Raw genomic sequence first — 24,681 nt, 5'->3', positions numbered from 1 at the left:
CTGCCAGCATTTTGACGGCGAAGCAATCAGTCCGAAATAGGGAAGGTAGAGTCGTCGCTGAAGGAAAAGAAATCTGAGGACACTGCGGCGATGTGTCTTCTTATAAAGCTATAAGCCCTGCCCCCTTTGGCAGGCTCCATTGCCATAGGCCTGTGCAGCTTCGCTGCCATTTGTTTACAGTTTGACTTTTCACAAACCATTGGCCGTGCAGTTTCACTGCGTTACTTGAAAAAGCTTCAGTCATCAGTAAAAATTTGTTTTTCCCATAGCGTCCTGTTACGCAGTACTAGTGATTAATTTTGTTTTCTATTTAGCTATTTTACTTGTTCGATTTTAGTTTATTTATTTCCATATTGTTTTTTTTAAATGTTTTGTTTATTGAAACGAAACTGTGCACACGTTTCCATTAACAGCAAAGTTTGACATTATAAATGTCAGATCAAAAGCAGGGTGCTGTGTGAGGAGAGAGCCTGTTGGCTACACCATAATCTTTCTGTATTTAAACTTGGCGAAGTGATATGGAACGGTAATACGGTCGGCAGACCTGGAACACATTCATAGGTGTGCATTAACCGAAAATTAATGCATACCCCATTCACTTCTATTGTATGTACACAAAACCAATGCAAGTGAATGGGGTCCAGTTAACAACATTTTTCAAAATATCTAAAGAAAGACATACAGGTTTGAAATGACAAGAGTGAGTAAATGATGAGTTTTTATTTTTGGGGTGAACTTTTCCTTTATGGAAGAAGAACATGATTGTGTGTACGTACATTATGCTGCAAGTTACGCACAATTTCCCAGCATCCAGTGGGGCTACAGGAGTTGATAGAGGAAATAATCTAGCTGTCAGGACAATAGGTGTGATGAATGAATAATGCCTTGATTCATTTACTTACTGGCTCAGCAGAAATCACAGCCCAGAACGGCTCAGCGTTCAGAACATATCACAGCAGACAGACTCTTAATTAACATTTACAGTCAGCTAATAAAAACATGTTTCATTGTCATTTAACTAGTGTTTGGAAAGCTAGTCTGAAACGGTGTTGAGATTTAAGCTTGCAAACACTATAAGCTTACAACAGCCGATTATATTAAAGCTACAAAGGACAGTGGTTTGAATTGATTTGTCTAAAGAATTTTAGCATTAGAGCACAATTTCTTGGTTGCTTTTACAGTATAATTACCTTTTTACAAAAACATTTGTTTTTATGCTTTTCAAAGATGTTACCAGTATCTTTCGACTTTGTCTCAGATGTTTCTCCTTTCATTTCTTACATGAAATTAAATATGACACAATCAACTTGAATTATTGATATCATTAAAGTATATTCAAAAGTTGAATAAAGTAATATTATTTTTTAAATAAATTTTACATTTATTAAAAGGTCAAATTAGGGCAGTTTTTTTAGTCGTACTTTTAACATTTTTAAATGAATGAATAAGAAATTATTGAACGTGTAAGTTAGGCTGAATTCTACATGTGCATACACAAACAATGTATCATTTTGGGCTAAGCTATTAAATCGATAGAAAAACGTCAAAACATGGTATAAAAAATGAAGGAATCTGCACATAACTGATAACAGAAAAAAGATGGTGTTGGAGGAGGGACATAAATATTTTTGATTTAAGATTAGGAGGGCAAAAAAATGTAAAAATAAAAATATAAATGAACGGTGCAATATTCTTTAGTAGCTACTTTAAGTCAATACTTCGTTACAGGGTTTCTAAAATCGTTATAATGCCAAGGATCCCCATACATTATACTTTTGTGAGGGACCCCCTTCCTAAAATATACCCATCCGTATATTTGAATGTACAAAGAAACATTTATATTATGTTAGATAAATAGTAATTGTGGTTTTATAAAGATAGCATATTGTTTCCAAACTTATTTATTTGGCTACACTTATGTTTCCAACGTTTACAAGAAGCCTTAAGAAAGAAGCCTTTCAAACCCCAGTACAGGGGTTTCCTTGAAAACCTTCTAGGGACCCCTTTGAACTTTCTGGAGGCCCCCTGGGGGTCGCACAGACCCCAGTTTGAAAACCCCTAGACATTACAATACTTTGAAAATTCTAACCTGATTTGACTAGATTTTAACTGTGTGAGTACTAGACATAACACTGTTGCCAGCGCTGTGACTGGGTACAGACAAAACTGGACATCACACAATAAGCAACTGAGGATCACACATTAACCCAAAAGCAAAAGTTGTTCTGTTCTAAACAAACTCGTGAGGAAATATGCACCCACCAGTTGCTATGAGAAGTGTGTGAACAAACATGAATGTACAGAAGCTTAAGTCTCTAGTTACTTCCAAAACAATGAAGCGTTTGCCTTATGCCCTCTACCAATTGTTAGTTCAAGCAAACTTGAATATGTTTCCACAAATGTGTGATTATAGCTTCTGTTTGTTCTTGCCACGTGAGTGTGATTTTTGTGCATCACATAGGCGTCATTCACATATAATTGCTGTATCTGAGTTCACATTACCCTTACTTCTATCTCTTAAAACACATTCCTGATTTGCAATGTATTGTGGATATGTGTTTGATATGTTTGCCCATTTTTTTATTTTTTTCACAGGTTTGACCAAAAGCGAGGAGCATCTTAAACCCAGTCAGAACTATCTTGCTGTCAGGTATGTGTATAAGGTATGTTTGTGTGGGTTTAGATCACTTATTTACTGTCTGCCTGATTCGAAGAAAAAAGCACATTTTTGCCCACTGTTATAATAATGGAAATTTATAGAATGGATATTCAGGGAGTGTCTCACTCAAAAGTCCCATTGGGTCATAATGTCCAAAAAATTTTCAGGTGATGTTTTAAATGCCAACGAGCTTAAGCATTTACGTTCTTAAACAGGTCAACCTACAGACTGGTTGGAAGACTTTATTGTAATATTTAAACAATCCCTTTAAAAATGTCTCTAACAGAGGGAGACAAATTGAAACATAAGGAATACAAAACACAACATTCTTTCACAACTTTCTTGAGCATAATAGTTATGCTTTCAAAACTTCCAAATCATTTGCAGACTTGAAAAGCAGCATATCTCGCATATCAAGACTGTTGCCAAGCAACGGAACATTGCCATGAGCCAGTGTCCACACAGGAAGTTGTCAGGATTGGGGTGGTGGTTAGGAAGCCCTGCAAATCACACCCTAGAAGTAAAGTGTAAAGTTTGGAACCGTGTTGACACGAAGGCCACAGATTCATTGTGACTCAGAATATTGCGAGACCCGTCCACAAAGTTTTTAGCAATTAAATAATTTTTCTGTAATACTGCAGTCAAGTGTTTAGATTAGCATTTTATTTAAAGGAACAGTTCTCCCAAAAATGATCAAGATCATTATTTACTAATCCTCAAGTTGTTCCAAATCTGTATACATTTATTTATTCCGTAATGAACACAGAGGAAGATATTTGGAAGAATCCTTTTAACCAAACAGTTCTTTGCCGCTATTGACTACCATACATTGGATAAATACAAAAATTCCATTGGAATTACAAATCTTCAAAATATCTTTTAGAAATGTATAAAGCAATTGTTCCTACTATGGTAATACAGATTTGGAACAACTTGATGTTCAGAAAAAATACACAGAATTTTAAATTTGGGTGAACTGGTCCTTTAGAACTGGGAAACGTTGGTTCAGTCCCTTACAGTGTTGGAGAGTCCCTAACTGAAAAACCACACATTTGTTTATTAAGCCAGTAAAAAGGTGTAGGGTGACAAGATACTACACAACATGTTTTTTATTATTTTGTGATTATTATGTGATTTACATTAAAAATCTTGAACTGTTTAGTTAAATACTGTTCTTTATCACTGTTTTTAATACATAAGTTGAAATTAAAGCTGCAGCAACTTTAGCCTCTGTATTTTCAACCCTGAAACATAAAGTTGCAGTTTACTTTGTTCTTTTAATTCTGTGAGTTGAATCATATGACGTCAAATGGACATTTCCTGTTCTATTGTACCTGACAGCTCAAGTCATATCTCAATATTAAAAGCTTACTAAACTAAACCAATGAAACAATGACACAATGTTATTACTTGTTTCTTTATCCCACCTTAACCCCCCCAGAAATTAAAATGATACATTTACTTACCCTAATGTTGTTAGAGACAAAAAACATATTTTAAGAATGTGGGATACCATAGAGTTTGGGGTCACCATTGACTACCATAATAGTTTTTAATCCTACTATAATAGTGAATAGTGCCCCAGAAATGTCTGGTTACGAACATTCTTCCAAATGTTTCATTGTGTTTGGCAGAACAACAAAATGTATACAAGTTTAAAACAACTTAACTTAAAAAAATTGGGTGAGCTATCTCTTTAATTCCAAACCATATTTTGTTGCACGTGTGTGTTTTTATTACATTGTACAGTATGTTTACATGATCAGTTATCATATGTCTTTTATGTTTCCTGTGCAGAAAGATGCCCAGCCTACTGGAGTATCTAAGCTATAACTGTAATTTCATGGGGATTCTGGCTGGTCCCACCTGCTCCTACAATGATTACATCGCTTTTATAGAAGGCACATGCTATGAGTCCAAACACCTGGAGTCAAATGGCAAAGAGAATGGCAAACTGAAGCAGAGCGACCCTTCACCTAAGGTACAATTACCCATTTCGGTTAAATGTGAAACCTTGCTTAAAGTTCAGGTATCACACGCAGTTTCTGCCAATCTCATAGTAATCTTGAGTACCTATATAGTAATATTGCATACGTCGTATTTTAGAAGAGTATTTACTATTTAGTTTGATCAGATTTATAAAGATAGATGGAACTACAGCACGATCACACAACAGAATGAGCACAAAATTTTGCACGTACGCGCCGATTGCCAACAAAACATACTTTTATACTTTTAACCGTTTATATAACATCCATCACTGAAATGCCGTGAACAAACATTTTTGCACACGGGTTTGCTCATCGTTTGGCACGTTGGCAGGCTCTTTCTTTCGCCTTGCCGTGCTTTTCCTGGAGAATTGCCCAGTAAAAGAAATAGGATCCCTGTTACGACAAAGGAATCCAGACTTTAAAACTTTCCAAAACAAGCTGGAGTGCTGGGGGAGTGTATCAAACACAAAATTATAAAATAATACATCCAACTCGTTTTTAAACACGTTAAGCATGAGAAGCCAGCACGTTCAACAGTGCAAAGAACTCAGAATGCAAGACATAGCATGTAACCTCCACTTTAAGGCAAAACCAGTTCTGTCATTTTTGACGAGGAAACTTGATTTGTGAGATACTTGAACAATGGTGTTGTATGAAATAGTGCCAAGTCGCTAAACGTTTCTTTTTATTGGCAGATGCTTAAATGCAAAGCAACACAAAGTGTATTCAATTAAAAAATTCTATCTGTATGTATTTCTTAGGAATCGGACTCATGACGTAATACTATACCAATACAGTATATACAAAAGAACACTTGTGATTTTTTACTTATTATAGGGGTCATATGGTACGAATACATGTTTTTCTCTGTCTTTGGTGTTTTATTAGTTGCCTATGCATGTATTAGACACGTTAAATTGCAACAATTAAAGTGTTAGAACAAAAGATGCATTCTTTCTAAACGCGAATGCTCGCCCAGATCTGCCTGAAACACCTCGTGTAACCACACCCCCAAAGATCTACGTCAGTTCGTGGTATGACTTGACTAAGACCGCCCAATAGTATTCGCAAGTAAGGGGGCGTACCTGTCAGAACAATTGCTTTGGAACCTGATGTTACAAATATGGTGAGAGGCGTTACATTTCCGTCAAACGCTTGGAGTATTCGACCTATCACTACGCACTGGTTAACTGGCCAATCATAGCACACCTCGCTTTTCAGAGCGATGATTTTTATTTAAAATCTGCGCGTTTCAGAGAATGGGGCAAAGAAGAGATACAAACATGCACGGTATGTGGAATATACAGCGTTTTTGAAACTTAAAAGGCACATTGCATTACATCGATAATATTTGTTTTAGCTGTGTCATATGACCCCTTTAAATTATACATTTACGTTTTATTTTACTTACTTCTTAATGTAATGAATGGATAAGGGAGTAAATGAATGAAACCCTTTACAGGGTCATATTTCCGAGGTTTGCTGACTGGAGAGTTTGTTTTGCGTACAGCTCTGTTGATAATACAAGCGATCTTAACGTTTGCTTCTCAGGAACTTGACAATGCTGCTCTCTGAGCATAATGGCCTTTAGCATCAGTTTTAACTCCCATCTCTCCTGTAAATGCCTCAGAGCTCATTAAATATTGTCAGTGATTTATGGGTTTTATCCCCAATGGACAAACAACAACAAAAACATTTGTCGAATCAGCTCAGCAGCGAGCGTGCAGAATATGCACTCGGAAATTAATTTCCTATTACACAATGATGGGCTCATTACTGATTTGCTGGTAGCGAGGCAATCTGAGCTTTTAGATATTAAAAGGATTACGAAACTCAGGAGAACACGACTACTTTAGTAATCGATGTTGATACCTTAAGTCTTGGCTAAAAAAACTGTGCATTTTAAAAATGTAGTTTTTTAACACACTTCTTTTGCTGGGTATATTGTCACACCATATGGGGTAAGTTGTCACAATAGCAACCTGATGGTCATTGATACCGAGAACTTTTTTTCTGAACATTGACAGAGCTACATTTTAATGCCCGTATACATCATATACAGATATATGAATTTTCAAAGTAATAAAGACTATTAATGGCTTTACACCAAAATGTAAAAAGCAGCATACAGTAGATGTAGAAGGTAATATGCAAATACATAAAGCCCTCGTACTTGAGAATTTGTGACAACTTTCCGACAATCTGAATTGTTATTATGCCCATTGTACCACAGCTTCGATACTATTTGGTGACTTTTTGACCATATCTTCTATATTGCAACTTATTGATCTTCATGATATTTGTGTTGTTCCTGCAGAAAGATGTGATTCAGAAGCTATGCACGTGCGCTCTGTCCCTGACGGTTTATCTGGTGATATACACTGCCTGTCCCACTGAGCGTGTCATCAATGACTCCTTCATGGCCTCTAACCCCTTCTACATCCAGGTCCTGTACCTCTACATCTCCATGCTGTCATTACGCCCCAAGTACTACTTTGTGTGGACGTTAGGTGAGTAGAACAGATGGCTGACATGTTTAGCGAGTATTAGATTATATATATACTGTAACTGACACAGCTATTTGGAATGATTTATTTTGATATATACTTAAATGTAAGCTGTGTCTTTCAAGATCAGAAATTCTTAGGTTCTTGCATATTCAGACACTGCCCTCTTGTGTAAAAGTAGGGCATTACATGTATCTGCTAGGTCCTATGATGATGATAGGTTTGAAAAAGGCTTGTAAACCTTGTAATGCCAAACATCCCCAAATATGATCTCTGGAGAAACCCTATGCTATAGTTTAAAGCACATTGTCATATTTAAAGATCCATTTCCCTTTGTAATAAATTGCTTAAAACTACATTTGCATAAACATTTTTTAGGTTCCACTGTTTTTTCTTTAGCAAAATGGCATGCATTGTTTTTTTGTATAATCTTTTTACCGTCATATCTTGGTGTGTTTTTGACTTTCCTCTTGTGTCAGTAATCAATAAACACTTATCTTATTTCACAGCTGATGCCATCCATAATGCAGCTGGTTTTGGGTTTAATGGCTATAACACAGACGGCACCCCAAAATGGGACAGAATATCAAATTTAAGAATACTGGACATTGAGGTAAATGCTCAGGTTCATCCACCAGTTTATCTTCTCCGAGGAACCAAACCCTAACGTATCGTCTTTCCTCAAATTTACTTTACAGTTTGCCACCAGTTTCAAGATGTTCCTTGATAACTGGAACATTCAGACAGCCCTTTGGTTAAAAAGGTGAGCGCCCTTAAATCTATATCTTGAGCATTTGCATTTTTTTGTAAGTCTATGAAATATTATGAGCTTTGATGTTGCTGTTGCCTGCAGGGTGTGTTACGAGCGCTGCCCGTACAATCCGACAGCGGCCACGTTCTTGCTTTCTGCGGTGTGGCACGGAGTGTACCCGGGTTATTACCTAACCTTCATCACGGGTATCGTCATGACAATGGCAGCGCGAGCGGTGAGTATTCTTCACATAGGCTGGGTTACCAAAACTAAGGTTTAACTCAGAATGATTAAAAGCATTTGTCAAAGTACATTACAACTGATATAAAACGAAGAACATCATAAATAGAAGCGATAATTATTTACAGTTCGGGGTCATGACATCACAATCAATTTTCAATATCTAATTAACAATTAAGATTCTGTTTCCTAAGGACAAGTAACAAGGAAAATTTGATAAGAAACAAACAATAAAGCACACAATCACAAGCAGATTCAAATACATGTCTGTCCTAACCAGGCATTGATTATAAAAGCCTTTTAAAGAACAGTCTAAATTCAAACTATATTGTACTACGTTCTTTAATTTGTGTCTCCAAAAGGCTTCCCGCTTCAAATAAAGTTGGTAATGACACTTTCTCAATTTCTATGTAATGCAATAAGGAGATTGGATGGTTAACCAAATGGTACTGTATATCAGAGTTGTCACAGAAAGCCTAAAAAGATTCTTTGTTTTTATTCTGTTAAAGTTTTAAAAGTGAATCGGATTGGAATGGTTTGGCTAGAAAATATTATTGCAATAAAAAGGGACAATACGTTATCTTGTCATTTCTCATGCACAGACAAGGAAAGAAAATGTGGAGGAAAAATGTATATCCAGTGAAGCTTGAATAATAAGTGGACAAAAAAAAAAAAAAATCAGGTAAACAAAGTTAAAGTAATTTAAAAAGTAAAATTATGGTAACACATGTCGACGACAATGTTCCAGCTCTGTTCTGGGTTTTCAATTTCCCTGTAAAAAACGGTCATAGAAACTCTGAAGTCACTCCAGCCAAATTTCCAGCAGGTTAATAATCCATCGTACAGTTCTTACAAATATTTACATTTTCACATCACAAACGTCAGTGCTCAAGATACATTACATGAAAAATTCAACATTAAGTCATAACTAAATGTTTGTTTCTTGTGAAGGAGAGGGGTGTCGGTGTGATTTTAAACTGAGAGGCTCAGTGTCTCAGAGAAAGAAACACAATCTCTCTGCTCTGTTTTCACTCCACATGACTCTGCGTGTAACATATTTCTTTTTCACAGACTTGCCCTGAGTGGGGTCCGTCTCTTTTTTCATAAATATTAATGCAACCAAAACATTGACTTTTCTTGAGACAATGATGTTTTTGGATACAGTCATCATTATGCATGCAGTCACATGCTTTGCGTTATATCAATGCTTATGTAATGACCAAAGTTTCTCCAACTGAAGGAAAAGTGGGTCAGTTTATAGCAGCGCTCCATCTCTGAATATAAATGATCCTGCCTATGATGTTCTGATGTTGTTTTCCCAGCAAACTGCTGTAGCAAGTCCTCAAGCTTATAATCAAACCTATTGATTTTTGGCCTCATAATCTTATGAATATCTTCGGAACTGTATTCCTTATACAATTTTTTTGTTTTTCAGGTCAGGCACAATGTGAGGCAGCACTTCCTGAACTCAGCCACACTTAAGCTCATCTACGATGTGATCACGTGGTTCAGCACTCAGATCGCCATTTGCTACACTGTCGTGCCATTTGTACTCCTGGCAGTGGGGCCTTCTGTCAAGTTTTATAGGTTAGTAACAACCAATATGTGAAGCTTACTGTTTAAAAAGCACACCAGGATAGGTTCTGAGACCCTTGCCATTTTTAGGAAGAAACTGTGTAATAAACCCACCCGCATGCATCATCGAGCCATTGCTGAAAAGTTATTAGCGGACGACGTATAGCTGGCAGGTCGTGATTTTATCTCTGCCTGCCGTAGTCTCCATTCATTTATTGCATGGTTTTACAGGCCGGAGTCTGTGATGCTTTATGATCTGGGAATGGATCATTCGGACGAACCCTTCAGTGGTTTGAGCTAGTTAACAAGTTTCCAAACCAAAAATAAACCACATATAATCTACAAAACAATATATGTGGATTTGTGTTAATATGCATCACTTACCATAAACAATCTGCTTACTGTTTTCCTCTCTGTATCTTCAGATCGTGGTACTGCTGCATTCACCTGATCTGTTTTTTGCTGGTACTGGTTTTACCCGTCAAGTCCAGACGCTCGCGCACAAAACAACAGGAGCATCAGAGCAGCATCCAGGCCAGCGAACACAACTGCCTCTCCAATCCGGACAACAACTTCAACCAGAAACAGAAAGCCACGTGAGGACAGGGAAAGCCGCTCGCATGTGCACTGTGTTGCGGGGAACTTTTAGATCCATACTGAAAGACACACAGCGGCTGTGACAATAACTGACCTAAACTCTACAACAGAAGAAGAATAGAGACACCAAACCCAATCACCTCGTCGAGACGGTCATGCTTTAGTTTTTAACAGGAACAGGATCTTTGTAGGATTTTATGAAATTGAAGGTTGAAATTTTTTGGAATTGGATGACTTAAGCAGTGAATAATTGACTTACATGTCAGTTAATCTGAAGTTGCCTTAAACCCTTTATACATTTGTGTTACACGGGAATGGACCAGGGGTTGTTTGTTTATAGTTTGGCTGTGTTAGTTTAGTAAGTGTAGCACTGGAATCAGCCTTCACGGTACCTAGAAAGTTCCTGCCGTTATCAGTTAAACAAAGTAACCTCTTTTTCAGTTACCCTAAATGAAAATATCTGGTAAGAGAGGGGAAAAGTCAAATTGTATGTTGCCAAATTCACAGGCCTTCATATCCTATCTGTTGCCATAGGTTGAGTTTTATTGTTTTTTTCTCCCTGGTTTTCTTTTTGCTTTTTAATCAGCTGGTTTCTCAGGCTTGCCAGCCTTGGTTAATCTAAAAGGGAGTGTGTTCATTTAAAAAACCTTTCTATAATATTTTTTTTCAGAATGATTCTTATCAAGGGCTTTAGGTTTGATAAATGGTTGTATTTATGAGATTTTTTATGGATTGTAGGTTTCCTCAGGGCTTCACAGGTCTCGTTTTGGACCACAAATAACCAGATATTTCTCTGTGATCTAGAGAAGACAAAATACCATTCAATATTACTTAATATCACAGCTTGTTTGTTATTATAACCTTTATTTTTATGTTACACACATGTATGGTGAGTGAAAAAAAATATTGTATTACATATTGCATTGTTCATAATTTCTTGGTAAGATCACATTCTTTTTTACAAACAGTGCTTTTTTCACATGAACACAAAAGTCATCTATTTGTATTTTGTACATTCAGTATGCATAGACATTTATTTAATATCAACTCATCTCTTGGGCCCTAATGAAACCTGCAAAGTCTTTGTAAACAAAGTTGATTTATATTTAGTACAGTATAAGGATCTTTCTTGAAATTTGATCCTCTAAAAGTTGTCAAAACGTTTTGGTAACGCGATTCAAGTGACTGCATTTTAATTTATCAAGTTTTGCCCATTTTAAAAGGGAACCCAGCACATTGGGTGAGGAAAAAGTAAATGTTATTTAATGAGGAAGGTTTGAAGGATCAAAGCATTTACCAAAATGAGTTATTATTCATGACTATAGGAATACAATATAAATGACTTTAAGGGAATTTAAGAGATTGGTTAAAGGAATACTTCACCCTAATATTCTGTCATCCTTTACTCACCCTGTTGTCATTTCAATCCTGTATGACTTTCTTCTTCTGCAGAAAACAGATATTTTGAAGAATGTTGGTAACCAAAAACCGTTGCCCCCAATTGATATTGGTTTTGTGTTCATACAATAGAAGTCAATGGGGACCAACGTTTTTGTTACCATCATTCTTCAAAATATCTTCTTTGGTGTTCTGCAAAAGAAAGTCATACAGGTTTAAAATGCCAAGAGGGTCAGTAAAACATGAAAGAATTTCCATTTTTATGTGAACAATCACTTTAAGTAAAAACACATGAGCAGGTCCATAAACAAAGTCAGGTAGAGAATAATATTCTTGGGAGATAGAGAACCAGTCCCCTGTGGTTTCATAAGCACACTTCTTACAAACTCGTATTGTGTTTGAAATAAAAAAAACACAAAGCACCAGATTATTACAGCCCGAAACTATTTGAGCGATTGCAAAACAGATAGAAAGCCAGTGGGAAACTGTTTTTGACATTCTAACGTATGATTTTACATAGCTGAAAAGGTTTGTGCTAAATGAGAGTCCTGCTTAATAGCCCAATACTTTACAGTTTGTCTTTATAATTAGATTTTTCAGATTGAACTGCCCGAAGGGAAAATTTTCCTCTGTACGCAACGTATTAAACACATAACCAGCACCTCAATGCAAAACTTCAAAAGTGCCAAATCGCTTGAGGTGCGCAAGCTGTACTATGTACAGGCGTTGAATAGGTCGAGAGGTTTCTACTCAAGATCTTTTTGGATTTATTTTGTCTCAAAAGAATAATTTGACTCTCTCCCATTTTGCACATTTAGTAGGAATGAGTTGGGTTTTAAAAACTGCAGTAGAAAAACTGCCAGAGCAATGCTAGAAACTTCTGTGAGAACAGTGAATGCTTAAATTTTCCCACTATTTTACTTTCAGTGTAGTACATTTTTTCCTAAAGCTGAGAAAAATCAGGACAACGTTCCACTGTTATCGGTTTATTTGGTTAACATGCTTTATCCAAAATGACGTTAGAGGAGTGGTATTGTTTATCAGCTGCATACAGCATATCCTCTATTTGACAAAACCCACATAATAATAAACACATAAATCTGCTTCATTAATCTGCTAAAATTCTGTTACATGTTGCTCATCGATTTTCCCACCACCTCCAACTACTGATTCTCCAAAGAATGACCCAAAGCTATTTGAAAATGCTACTGTAATTCCTTTTTATTGTGACCCTTATCTATCAGACGCTTAAGCTGATTTGTCTTTTTTATTGTATTGTTAGTCTTTAAAATGCTGCTGATTTGTGACCCACATAACATTTAAACCCGCCCAATTGACTGCTAAAGATTTCCAGTTATTGCAGAGATCTTTTTTACTTTAATTCCGACTTTTTGTGACATTGCTTTACCTGGCAGTGCACAGGAAAACATGGATATTTAGTAATGTAATAAGGCTCTTGAGATATACCGGAAAGTTATATCTATTAAACCTGTTTCGACGTAAATCAATATACCAGTAAAAAATCCACTATTTTCCAAAACTTGTAAGAAGTTTACTGTTAAATGCATTTGCTTTGAAAACTGTCCAAAGGGGAACCAACACTGTCTGTCAAATGTTTCATTTTCTGTTTTTCTTTATAATTAGTGTAATAATGATTAATTGAGATGTGATTGATAAAAATTGTTTGATAAACTGATACTCTGAGGCCTTTTGCACAAAGCTAGATGAACAAACTCCGGGTTGCAGAGTAAGTTTCAGGTTGACAAAACCAGACAAACCCAACCTGGTTTAGATCAGGTTCATCTGTTGCACAACGTTATAAACGTTCTCAGTCAACTCATGTTTGATCCAGAGTTTGTGAGGCGTGCTCCTGAAAATGTGACACGTGCGGGAAACAGCCAATCACACGGAATACAAAGCATGCATCATCAGTTTTATTGACTTCTCTCGAGCATCAGCGCAATTCACTTTTCTGTTGAAGATGAAAGATTGAAAATTATGATAGAAATCTCTTGAATTAAAACACATTTGCCAGGCAGGAATACATTTTGCTGGAGTGAAAGTTTGAGAAGTCAACTACTGGCTGTATCAATGCAAGTGAATAAACAGAAGTTAAATGTTTAATATATGGTTAACAAAAAGGTCAAATGAAAACCGGTGTGCTTCATTACTTTTAAAAGTTTTAAATACTGAAGCTTGTATTTATACATACAGTAGGGGCGTAACAATATTATCGAAATCGTTTTATTGCAATAGCAACATTGTCTCAATATTACCGTGGTCACATGACTTTATGAAACGATCGGTCTTCTGGGCCTAACATAGAGAATGTTAGAAAAAGTAATAGATGTAACCTTTGTCAAGGTCCATCTGGTGCAATTATTTTATTTTATAAATTACTCATACCTCTTAGCAACAGTTATGATCAGAGCAGTGGTTCTCAAACTTTTTTTGCCTAAGTACCCCTTTTTATGATTTTTTCAAGCCAAGTACCCCTTGACCAGACCGCAACATTTTGCATTAAAATAAAATGAAATGAGAAACATTTCTGTATGTATCTTAACGCAACTATATAAAAATTTTTTTTACATTTAACCGCAACCTCTCCTTACTTACATTATTTTGCGCCCATTATTTTTTTATGCATATTTGTGTAGTCCTAATTTCATATAACAATACTACTATCATAATTTATTGATTTTCATTGTTTATTCCTAAATTTCAGTTTCTCTCACGTACCCCCTGCAGTACCCCTGGGGGTATGCGTACCCCCATTTGGGAACCACTGGATTAGAGGATAAAGAAAAGAGGATGCTTATTCTGTACAGTTAGATTTTGAATTTTAAAATTTACCATATCCTAAAAGTTATATGAATTATACATAATTATAATAAATCAAATATAAATATAATAAACAGTTATCAGCAAAAGATTTCCATCTAATATCTTATCACTTAAATCTTAGAGGGTATGCACTGACGTCACTTTCCGGGACACAACCCCATAAGAGCCAGGACACATTCCCTTGAGTGGTAAAACACCAAGCAAAATGGGTGCTTTCGATAGGAGAAAAAAATAAATCAGGACTTAAACACACAATTATTTGCTAAAATTAAAAGCAGTGGGACTCGATGGTGATCCTTACAAGTTACAAAGGAACCAGGTGTCCTCGGACACTAATATGTAACGCGGAATTGCGTTTCCGGATATTGTAAGTAGCCATATTGCTAAGTGTTTTGCCACTCAAGGGAGGGTGTTCACATGGGAAAGTGACGTCACGTGCATACCCTATCTGGGGTGAGAAACAAGGGTAGCTTCTCTTCGTCAGATGTCACCTTCCTCAAGCTGATTGGTCCAGTTTTGGTATGCGATCTTCAAACCAGAATAAAACCTAATCCTTAGCAGGTTAGCGGTGTAACGTAAATTACCATGTCGACGAAACCAATCCACCTTCTTGAGCCAGAAAACTCAAAAGTATGCTCAAATTAAACGCGAATATAAAATAATGTGGTTTTAATAAAACAGTGTAAACAAATATGGGAATAGATTTTTTTAAATGTGTTTTTTGTAAACTGTACGATTATACTTTGTTAACCTGTATCCTAGTTTTTAAAATGTATTTTCATTTCTTTTGTGTGTCTGTTGAAAAACAAAACGAGCCGGGCGTGGTTTTTAAACAGTGGGCGTGGTTAGGTCAAGTAGATTTTAATTTCATCCACACCTCAAAATGGCTGTGCTGTAGTACATGAAGCTGCCTCACGTCAAGAGGGTTATGGAAAGCAAAGCAACGTGATCTGATTTCTGTTGGATTACTTTGGACCTTATTTTTTATCTAGGACGGAGATGTAAGTTGCCAGTAGACCGTTATACATTAGAATGACGTAAACAAACTCACCCATGTTCAAACGTGGGCTCGTAACTTACTAAAATTATATCCACGTAAGTTAATGTAAATTCGTTCTTCTATTACTTGTCACATGGTAAGTTTGCAAAACTGCATATAGGTTTGTATGTCTGTAATAAGAAAGAAAGCGCACGTACACAGTTTACAGCTGTAATACAACAAGTGCTCCTCTTTAACTGCAGAACATTTTGCATGCCTGGTGAGGTTACACTATCTTTTATTTGCTAATAATTTTAACGTTTGTCTAGTTGGACTCGTTGAAATATCCAATCGATATAGTTTAGTTTCTGCGGTCAGCTTTAAAATACACACGGTTATTTTTTTGCACATTTATTATTCACGACGATAGTGTGAACTTGTTTACCTCAGTGCCGCTGTGTCACACCATGGAAACATCTGAGTATCATATCTATTATAAGTGCACAGTTATATATTTAGGGTTGTCGTGGCGCTGTTTACCTCAGTTTGATGTAAAATCCACATGTGCTTCCAGCCAGCCCGTTGACACTATACAAACATTTATACAGCGCTTGAAAAAGTAAAAATATGGGAAAATTATGTTAGTTTACTGAAATATTGTAGATAAGTGAGTCATGTCACGCGCCCCTGAGCGACGGCGTGTGTCATGAATATGTATTACCTACTCTTGAGGAAGTTTATTTGAAACGTCACAACAGCCTTATAAATATTCATAACTGACCGGTCACCACGTGCGTGCATTGGGCGTCGCTCTTAAGACAAGGCGGGGCGTCGCCCTCATGCATTATTCACGAGCTTGTGAAGTGACAGACAGAGCCCCGGCTTGTTTCTACACACAGTGTGTGAGTGACAGCGTGAGTGGAGTATCAACTGCATGCACAAAGACTAGCTTTTAAAAACCAAGTCACAGGAAAGAGTGGCACGAGGTGAGTCAGCCTCTTCTGTTACTTCTTACTGTGATAAAGTTGTTGTAAATAAATGCATTGATGCAGGTTATATGTTGACATGGTTTATCTTCATTCTTTATTGTGCACCTTGGGGTTGGAGAGAGGGGGTGAACCTTGCACAGTCAATATTTGACTGAGGAGATCTTGGCATGCTCTTGCGTGATTGGCTGTCTCCAGGCATTGTCTGATCTCTCACAGGAGAGCAGCTGGGATGCTCCGAAAGCACTGAAGGGTGTGTCAGCAGTTCAGATGAACAAAGGCTGGAATCAGATGTCTAAGATTGTCAGATTTGTCACCATTATCTCTGCTCTTTACATTTATGCTATATAGTTGATTCTAGTTAATCTGACTTTTGAAGCTAAGGCCATGATAGATGTTTTAACTTATTCTGATGCTCTGCATGTGGTCAGTGGGAAACATGTTTAGATGGTGATCGGCGTCCATCTGGGTTGGACCGGCATGCTGGGCAGGTTGACCAAGCTGCTGAGTTGCCAAAATAGCAGTCGATCTCAAGCAACATTGGTTTCTTTATATTTCTGCTTTTTATATTATCATATGTGGGTTTTAACACACAGATCTCATGATTATGGTTTATTATGACCAGTGGACCACAAAAGGTCTTTGTATAAATGTGGAAATGTCATATCATTAGAAAAGCAAGTGGCTTTTCCTGTAAAGGAAACACAGTAGCACAAGCAAAATATTTATAATAAAGCAAAATATTTCAAATAAAAGTATAATCAAATATGTTCCTTAGATTATAAATATGAAGCAATATATAAACATACTGTATAACTATAAACGGCCAAGGAAAAGTTAAGAGACTTATAAAGAAAATTATATTTAGTTTTTCCTAAATGTACAATTTATATTTGAACACACCCTGACTGTCAGACATGGTGGAAAATGTCTATAATAATGTGATGACCCAAATCTGTGATGAGTCGGACGTTTGTATGAAATTAAGGGTGACCTGATACTGGACATACTACTATAAAACATCAAGTTGGTTAAACTATTTCCCTAAAGGGCTAAGATACGTTTTGGATACAACAATGTGTTGCCTGTGGTGACCTTTGTATTGTCTGTAATATGATTGGAAATAATAAAATGTTCTTCTATATACGAGTGCTCATCTTACGGAAGGTCTTGGACTACAATACATAATGCATTTCTGAGGCCATGGATAAGCCTTATGAAATATTTTCCCGTCTAAGAAACATTAAGAAGAGCATTAGGAGGATTAAACTACTGCCTATGTGCTTCATTAAAACAGCCTAATGTGAACTGTTGTGGCTGAATATTTATGAAAAAAAATGCTTCAATCTTTGGCTTGATTTTCGATTTCAGGCTACCCAAAGAATATCAGTGCAGTCCCTATTGCACAGACAGCACAAGAGGCTTTTATCTTAACATCATGTGGGCTTTATCCTAATCAATAATGATATGGTGGTCTCCTACTGGCTGTTATGTTAACATTTAGTTCATCATTAACTTGAATGATTTGTGCAATTCTGCAAGACGGGGCTTGTTTGTCGTGTTATTCAGGAGTTGGCCCCGGATTTTTAGAGTTGCTTAGAGTTTGAACAGTTGCTTGAATTTTATAATGAGCGAACAGAGGAAAGTTTCGTTTAATGATGTATCGTTCCTGCTGTCTTCAACATTCTCCAGTGGAACTCCTAACATGGCCATGGACGTGACCACCTCCCTGAAGATGAGCTCCATGACCACCCAGAGTCTCTTTAGTTATGTGGAGGAGGAGAATCTGTCGGCCCTTAAAGCTCATCTGGACAAATACAAAGATGTGGACACCAGAAGTGACGTGAGTGTGCAGAAATCTATGTGAAGCTGTTTATGGAAATATTCTGAATCATTTTATGTATCTGTGACATGCATTCGATTATCACAGATAGCAATTTAAATGTTATGATTATACTTTTTTAAATTCTATGTAAAATGGAGGGGTGAGTTTTAAGTATTATCTGCGGTGGTAATTGACAACATGCAGTACAGTCGACATATTAGGTTAAAACTAACCCTATATCTCTTTAAATTTGCTCGCTTGTTATGGATGTACGGTATACTAAAGCTCTGCAATCTACTTCAGAGTGGCCAGACTCCTCTGATGTTGGCTTCAGAACAAGGCAGTCTAGAGATCGTGCAGGAGCTCATCAGGAGGGGCGCAGATGTCAACTTGGATGATGTTGTGAGTTGCTCTTCACATTTACACTCAAAACTGTCACAGCGGAAAGACACAATAGGAGATAAAACAGGCTGAAACGTTATCATTGAGCAAAACAAACATTAGCCTTGGTTTCAAAAAAATGTGGCTAGTTAATGTTTGTAACAACTTGGTATGGCTTCTATCTTGTTAAAGATTTTCTTTTCTCACGTTGCCATACTTTTTATGCAATTTACAACTTATTCTGGCTAAGAACTATTCAATTAGTCAGGAAGATAATGATTGACTTGGAAAATTTAAAGCGGCCATTCCCTGTGATGCCAATTTTCAAACTTAAGATAGTGTGTAATGTTGCTGTTTAAGCATAAGCAATACCTGCAAACTGAAAAAGCTCAAAGTTCAATGCCAAACGAGATATTATCTTTAACATAATTTGTTTTTCAAGGACTACATAGAACGGCTGGTATCGGACAACAGCCCTATACTTCCCGGGTAAATGATGTCACTATTCCGAGTTTTTTAAAAACCTCCGCACATGGGAATACGCCAACATGGGCGAGGCCTTCCTTAGAGAAGAGGAAGAGCCGCTGGAGTAGTGTTTGGTTATCAAAGATTGTAAACATTTGACTGAGCTACGCGCTAAATTACTTTCACTTTCATCACAGTCCTACAAGTGGTAATAAGAATTCAGCTACACATATTCTTAGATAACCAACGATCAAAAAACAGCTTCCGTGACTTTAACATCGGATGTGAAAGCTGTTCTGTGCAATACACTGATATTGTGTGTTCATACCTCTAAAACACTTCTATAAAACGTCCTTTGAAGTCTTGATTGCAAATGTCTCCTAGTCAATATGCTTGTTTTATTATCCAACTTAGGTGCTATATAAAAAGGCAAAACTAACGCTTCTGTTATTAGTGTTAATACATATAACTGGTCTGACCCCCCAAAAATTGCGATCTGTAACTAAGATTGACGTTTGCACATGCACTAGCAGACCATTGTTACTGATCATTCCTAAAAGCCAAAGCTTATGAATACACGTGCACTGAGAGGGGTACCGACCAAAACAACAGCCTGAGAAGCGGAAGCTCGCTGATATGGTATGGGTGAGACATCTTCACACACACACTCTAAGCAAGGAACCAATCACAATGACATGGTCAGCTTTACCAATCAGAGCGTTTCGGAAGGAGGGACTTTATATAGACCGGAAGAATTCCAGTCATTTTTTGAGAACTGGGACAGTGGTAAACAATACTGTAGACTTGAAATATGTAAAATATAAAGCTTTTTTTATACTAGAAACATGAACATCCGTTGTTAAACACCTAAAAAGCACAATAAAACCTTTAAAAACTGCAAAAGAATGGCTCCTTTAAATGTTGTAACAATACTTTGCTTATACTTTACTTTTTTAATATCTAGACATACTTTGTTATTTTAACATTTAATCATTCTTTAGTTTAAAGAGTACATAACATGAGATCATAAAAATTACATTTTGTTGAATACATTCAGTGTTTCGTAAATATATTATCTCCTTCGGCTAAAAAGTGAAAACGTGGTGAGATCTTAGTCCAGAGTCCGCCACCATAGTGATTTGAATGAGTGGGGTGGAGTGAGCTGTTGGTTGCTGTGCGCATCCTCACTCCTAGATTCGGCTTAATTGCATACACTTGATCTTTAGTGTCCGGTACATGATGTTATTTTAACACCCAATCTTACTTTGTTGTTTTAACGTCCAATCGTACTTTAAATGGCCAATTTATCTTTGTTATTATAATGACCAATCATTTTTCGCTATTTTAATGACGGGGCATTCTTTGGTATTTTAATGGAAATCATTCTTCCTATTGAGATATCATGCTTCGTCTTTTTAATGTGAACAGGTTCATAACACTATTTTACTCGGCCAGTGATTTTTGCCTCACCCCCGAATCAAAGCTGTATACTTTGTTATTATCTTTTTAATACATATTGTATATTTAACATTTATAATTATCATTCTTCAGGGTCAAGGTTGTACCAGTGAGGTGCTGTTTCCTTACTGTCAGCATGATTTCATAGGTATGGGTGGACCATGTAGACTATATAATTGGCACCCTGTACTGTGATTCTGTAAATTACTAGATGACTACATTTACATGCACAAACACACACCTTTAGCTCCTCACACTAACAGACGGTGCTGAGCATATTATAAAACCTCTGAGATAAACTGAAGAATCTTCATTATGACCACCTGGTATGACCAGCTGGTATGTTTTAAAGTTCCTCTGAAGACAAGACTTTCATGGAATTTTATCTGTCTTGTATAGAAATAAAAAAATCTTCTTATCTCAGGATTGCTGGACAGCACTGATTTCCGCTGCTAAGGAAGGACATACTGAGGTGGTGAAGGAGCTGTTGGAGAACAATGCCAATGTGGAGCATAGAGATATGGTAAGAGCCAAATATATAATTTTCACTTTTTATTTTATTTTTACCTCTTTGAAAACATAATATTTTGAATTAAACCAGTTTTTCTTTAACGTGTGGAATTGAAAATGCTTCTCCTCTCCCAGCCATTTTTGTTTTAATCTCTTCTCTACTGGAACATGTGATACATTATATTTAAGTTCTGCTTTCCTGGCAGCTCCTGGATATATTTTTCCAAATTGTGGTAATTTCTGTCATGTCACATGAATTTACCCAAGCAAGACAGGATTTTTGAGGGCGCCATGTACACATTCAGACATTGAAGACATTCCACATGGATGCCCATACTGTCTAGATAGCTGCATACTATAATAATATTATACACGACGAGAAACCTCGCCACATGTTGTCCTCCCCTGACTCAGTGTGTGTTTATCCGCAATCTTGTGACTGAGATTATGTCGGACAGCACATGGAAATATACAAACCTTGGAATGTGTTTTGTGTAGGGGGGATGGAGCGCGCTTATGTGGGCTGCTTATAAGGGTCGTGTGGAGGTGGCACGTCTACTGCTGGAGAAAGGAGCCAACCCAAACATCACCGGACAGGTCCGCAGATTTCATCCTCTTCCTGCGTCAGAGATTTGTTCTACTTTATAAATAATCAAAAATTATGTTAACCATGTGGCCCCAGCTCTGGGCATAAAAGCAGGGCCCTGCGGTGTTCGGGAGTTCAGTGTTGTCTGTGGTGTGTAATTGATCCTCGTGTGTCCCAGCAGTATAGCGTCTATCCCATCATCTGGGCAGCTGGAAGAGGTCATGCAGAGATAGTTCAGCTGCTGCTTCTGCACGGAGCCAAAGTCAACTGTTCTGACAAGGTGCCTTATCATTCTCATCTGAAAAAAACGCTGACTTAAGCTGCTACCTGATTCATAAACAAAGACTGCAAACTAAAAAGCCAAATCAACATTTTCCACATAAAACTGATGAATAGTCAAAGCACTTAAGGGGCGGTTTCCAGGACATAAACCTTGTTCCAGGCTAACTTAAATGTCAAGTATGTAATTTAGTGGAGGATCTTTTGACAGAAATGCAGTAAAATATACATAACTATGCCTCAGATGTATAAAGACCTTACATTACCAAGCGTTATGTTTTTAATACCTTAGAATGAGCTATTTCTATCTATTTGCACCGAGGGTCCACTTACATGGAATTCACTTGTTTCTACAGTAGCCCTATATGGGCAAAGTGCTCCACATAGTACGAATCGTAAATATTGTCAATGATGCAAAAAGGCGTTGGTCGGAATTCGCAACTTCACCATTAGATGCCACTAAATGTTCTTCTTCGCTCCTTTAAATGTTAGAGGCGTCTTAATCAAAAACAACTCACACTGACATATTTTTTATTTTTAATCACAGTGCTGCTGTCACTTATTGCTAAATACCAACAACAGCAATATGATTTACTATGAATATACATACATTACAGTGTTTACCCTTATTAAAGGGATAACTACATTTTATTGAGTAAGTGTTGTAAGATGACTTTAGTTCAGGCTTTCATGGTTTTGATTCTATTGCTACGTCCCGATTCGCCTTCTTATACTATGCACTAAAAGTATGTACTGTTTTTGTCATGGAAAAGTAAATACATTTTAGTGTGTTGCAAAACAATATGCAAGGACTGGGTCATACTAACAGGAAACAGAAGTGGCCAATGTTGCCTAGACAACAATGTGGCCATTAACTGTAACACCATTTTGTTACATTACTGTTTCAATTGTAAGGTTAACTCTATAGTTATACTTATGAATTTAGTGACACATCAGTTATTTAATTTATTAATGCTGTGGAGCTTCACTAAACTCCGCCTCCTTATTAGCCGTTAGAGTGTGCATCATTCTGCTCTTCAAATTTCTACCGGAAGTAGTAGACCATCCGGGAATCTTTGGAATACTCTTTTAAACATACTACGATTTGAAACGTACTAATTCTATTTTCGAATGCTATGTTAGACAGATAGAATGCAAAATTGGGACGCAGCATATGACTTAAAATTCACAAATTACAAGAACAATTATGTCATGCTAAAAAAGTAAATTTGCTAATTTTTAGGCTGTTAACATTGGCAAAGAACGAAGTTATTCTATGAAATATTAATTGCTGCACATGGGTATGTTTACAGAATAAATATTTTTACACAGTATAAGCCTTTATGCATCAACTTCCAATCAGATTTAGCTGTAGCTATTTTTTTTATTACAGAAAAATAATTTTCATAATCTTTCATCATGTTTGATTTCTTCATTGTCAGTACGGCACCACACCTCTGATCTGGGCAGCCAGGAAAGGCCATTATGACTGTGTGATGCATCTGCTGGAGAACGGGGCAAATGTGGATCAGGAGGGAGCGGTATGCACTTTAAAATTCCTGTGATTTTTAGGATATTTGTTAAATTGTAGAGAAATGTTTCATGTGTGGAATAAAAAGATTTATCCTCTGGAAAACTATTCATGAAAAATGACATTTATCCAATAACCATTTTAAATGTTTCTCCAATTAGGTTACAGTACAGTGCAGTACAGTTTGTTACCATACAAATACCACAATCGCACAAAATTATAGCCATATGTTAGATTAAATTTTGTTTATTTGATCTCTCATGTCATTTCTCTTTTCCTAAGTAAAGGTGGCATAGAAAACATTTCCTTATATGGGTCAATGACAAATAAGAAAATGTCAGGTGGTGCGACCATATATTAATTTAAAATAATATACATTTAATGTATTTAGCACTGAGTATTTTTCCCCTCATATATAAGAAATTTAACATAAAATCATGCCAAAATATTTTATTAAGAATTTTATTGAGAAAATTAACATTTATTTCTCAGTGTTGTTCTCTGTTTGTATGTTCGGACGGCTGCACCACCTGACATTTTTGGTCCTTCAAACACCAAAACTCAAAAAATCCATTGAATTTCAATAAAATGAAAAGGGTTTCTTATAAAGGACATATTGTAGATCCATTTGATATATGACATGTATTTATTCAAATTCTTTTTAGGAAAATAATGAATTTGGACACAAAAAATACATGTCACGTCATTGACCCATATACTTAATTTTTTTTTTAGTTCGTTTTTTATAGTCCCACATGCTAATAGATGAAGTGAATAACAGACACATGCTTATGAAGGTTACTCGTCTTTGTTAGATTTCACACCCTTTTAATGTCATAACTCATGACATAATGATTCTTTTTTAGTTTAAACATAGCATAACCACAAATAATGAAATCTCCTCTTCTCAGAACTCAATGACAGTGCTGATAGTGGCTGTTCGTGGTGGCTTCAAGGAGTTGGTGAAGGAGATTCTGAAGAGGAATCCTAACATGAATATGACGGATAAAGACGGCAACACAGCGCTCATGATTGCTGCCATTGAGGGCTACACTGAGATTGTGCAAGACCTACTGGATGCAGGCACATATGTTAACATCCCTGATCGGGTAAATACAC

The 24,681-nt window shown here is 36.6% G+C and overlaps 2 protein-coding genes and 1 long non-coding RNA gene across 8 annotated transcripts in view; 2 read left to right on the top strand and 1 right to left on the bottom strand.

The window, feature by feature from the left end:
* Positions 1–13,414, top strand: part of mboat2a (membrane bound O-acyltransferase domain containing 2a) — a 69,172-nt gene extending 55,758 nt beyond the window's left edge. Inside the window, exons 6-13 of the mRNA XM_056767966.1 lie at positions 2,596–2,650; positions 4,457–4,640; positions 6,968–7,160; positions 7,667–7,770; positions 7,856–7,920; positions 8,011–8,143; positions 9,584–9,735; positions 10,149–13,414. Of these exons, the coding sequence (XP_056623944.1) occupies positions 2,596–2,650; positions 4,457–4,640; positions 6,968–7,160; positions 7,667–7,770; positions 7,856–7,920; positions 8,011–8,143; positions 9,584–9,735; positions 10,149–10,323 (1,061 nt within the window). The 3' untranslated portion in view covers positions 10,324–13,414. The remainder of the gene's footprint in view (positions 1–2,595; positions 2,651–4,456; positions 4,641–6,967; positions 7,161–7,666; positions 7,771–7,855; positions 7,921–8,010; positions 8,144–9,583; positions 9,736–10,148) is intronic.
* Positions 1–16,298, bottom strand: part of LOC130436924 (uncharacterized) — a 66,522-nt gene extending 50,224 nt beyond the window's left edge. The window contains exons 1-2 of the long non-coding RNA XR_008909120.1: positions 16,082–16,298; positions 10,108–10,295 (exon numbers count right to left, since the gene is read on the bottom strand). This is a non-coding gene — a long non-coding RNA (uncharacterized LOC130436924). The remainder of the gene's footprint in view (positions 1–10,107; positions 10,296–16,081) is intronic.
* The window catches only part of kidins220a (kinase D-interacting substrate 220a), a 52,068-nt gene continuing 42,810 nt past the window's right edge, over positions 15,424–24,681 (top strand). For 3 of the 6 annotated variants that reach the window (XM_056767965.1, XM_056767961.1, XM_056767959.1), the window contains exons 1-7: positions 18,112–18,370; positions 18,656–18,754; positions 21,081–21,179; positions 21,665–21,763; positions 21,934–22,032; positions 23,474–23,572; positions 24,474–24,671. In XM_056767965.1, the coding sequence (XP_056623943.1) occupies positions 18,155–18,370; positions 18,656–18,754; positions 21,081–21,179; positions 21,665–21,763; positions 21,934–22,032; positions 23,474–23,572; positions 24,474–24,671 (909 nt within the window). In that variant the 5' untranslated portion in view covers positions 18,112–18,154. The other 3 variants (XM_056767962.1, XM_056767964.1, XM_056767963.1) reach the window with 3 other exon arrangements.

This window comes from Triplophysa dalaica, chromosome 15 (genome assembly GCF_015846415.1).
Source record: "Triplophysa dalaica isolate WHDGS20190420 chromosome 15, ASM1584641v1, whole genome shotgun sequence".
Lineage (NCBI taxonomy): Eukaryota > Metazoa > Chordata > Actinopteri > Cypriniformes > Nemacheilidae > Triplophysa > Triplophysa dalaica.
This window is presented reverse-complemented; position numbering and strand designations above follow the sequence as displayed.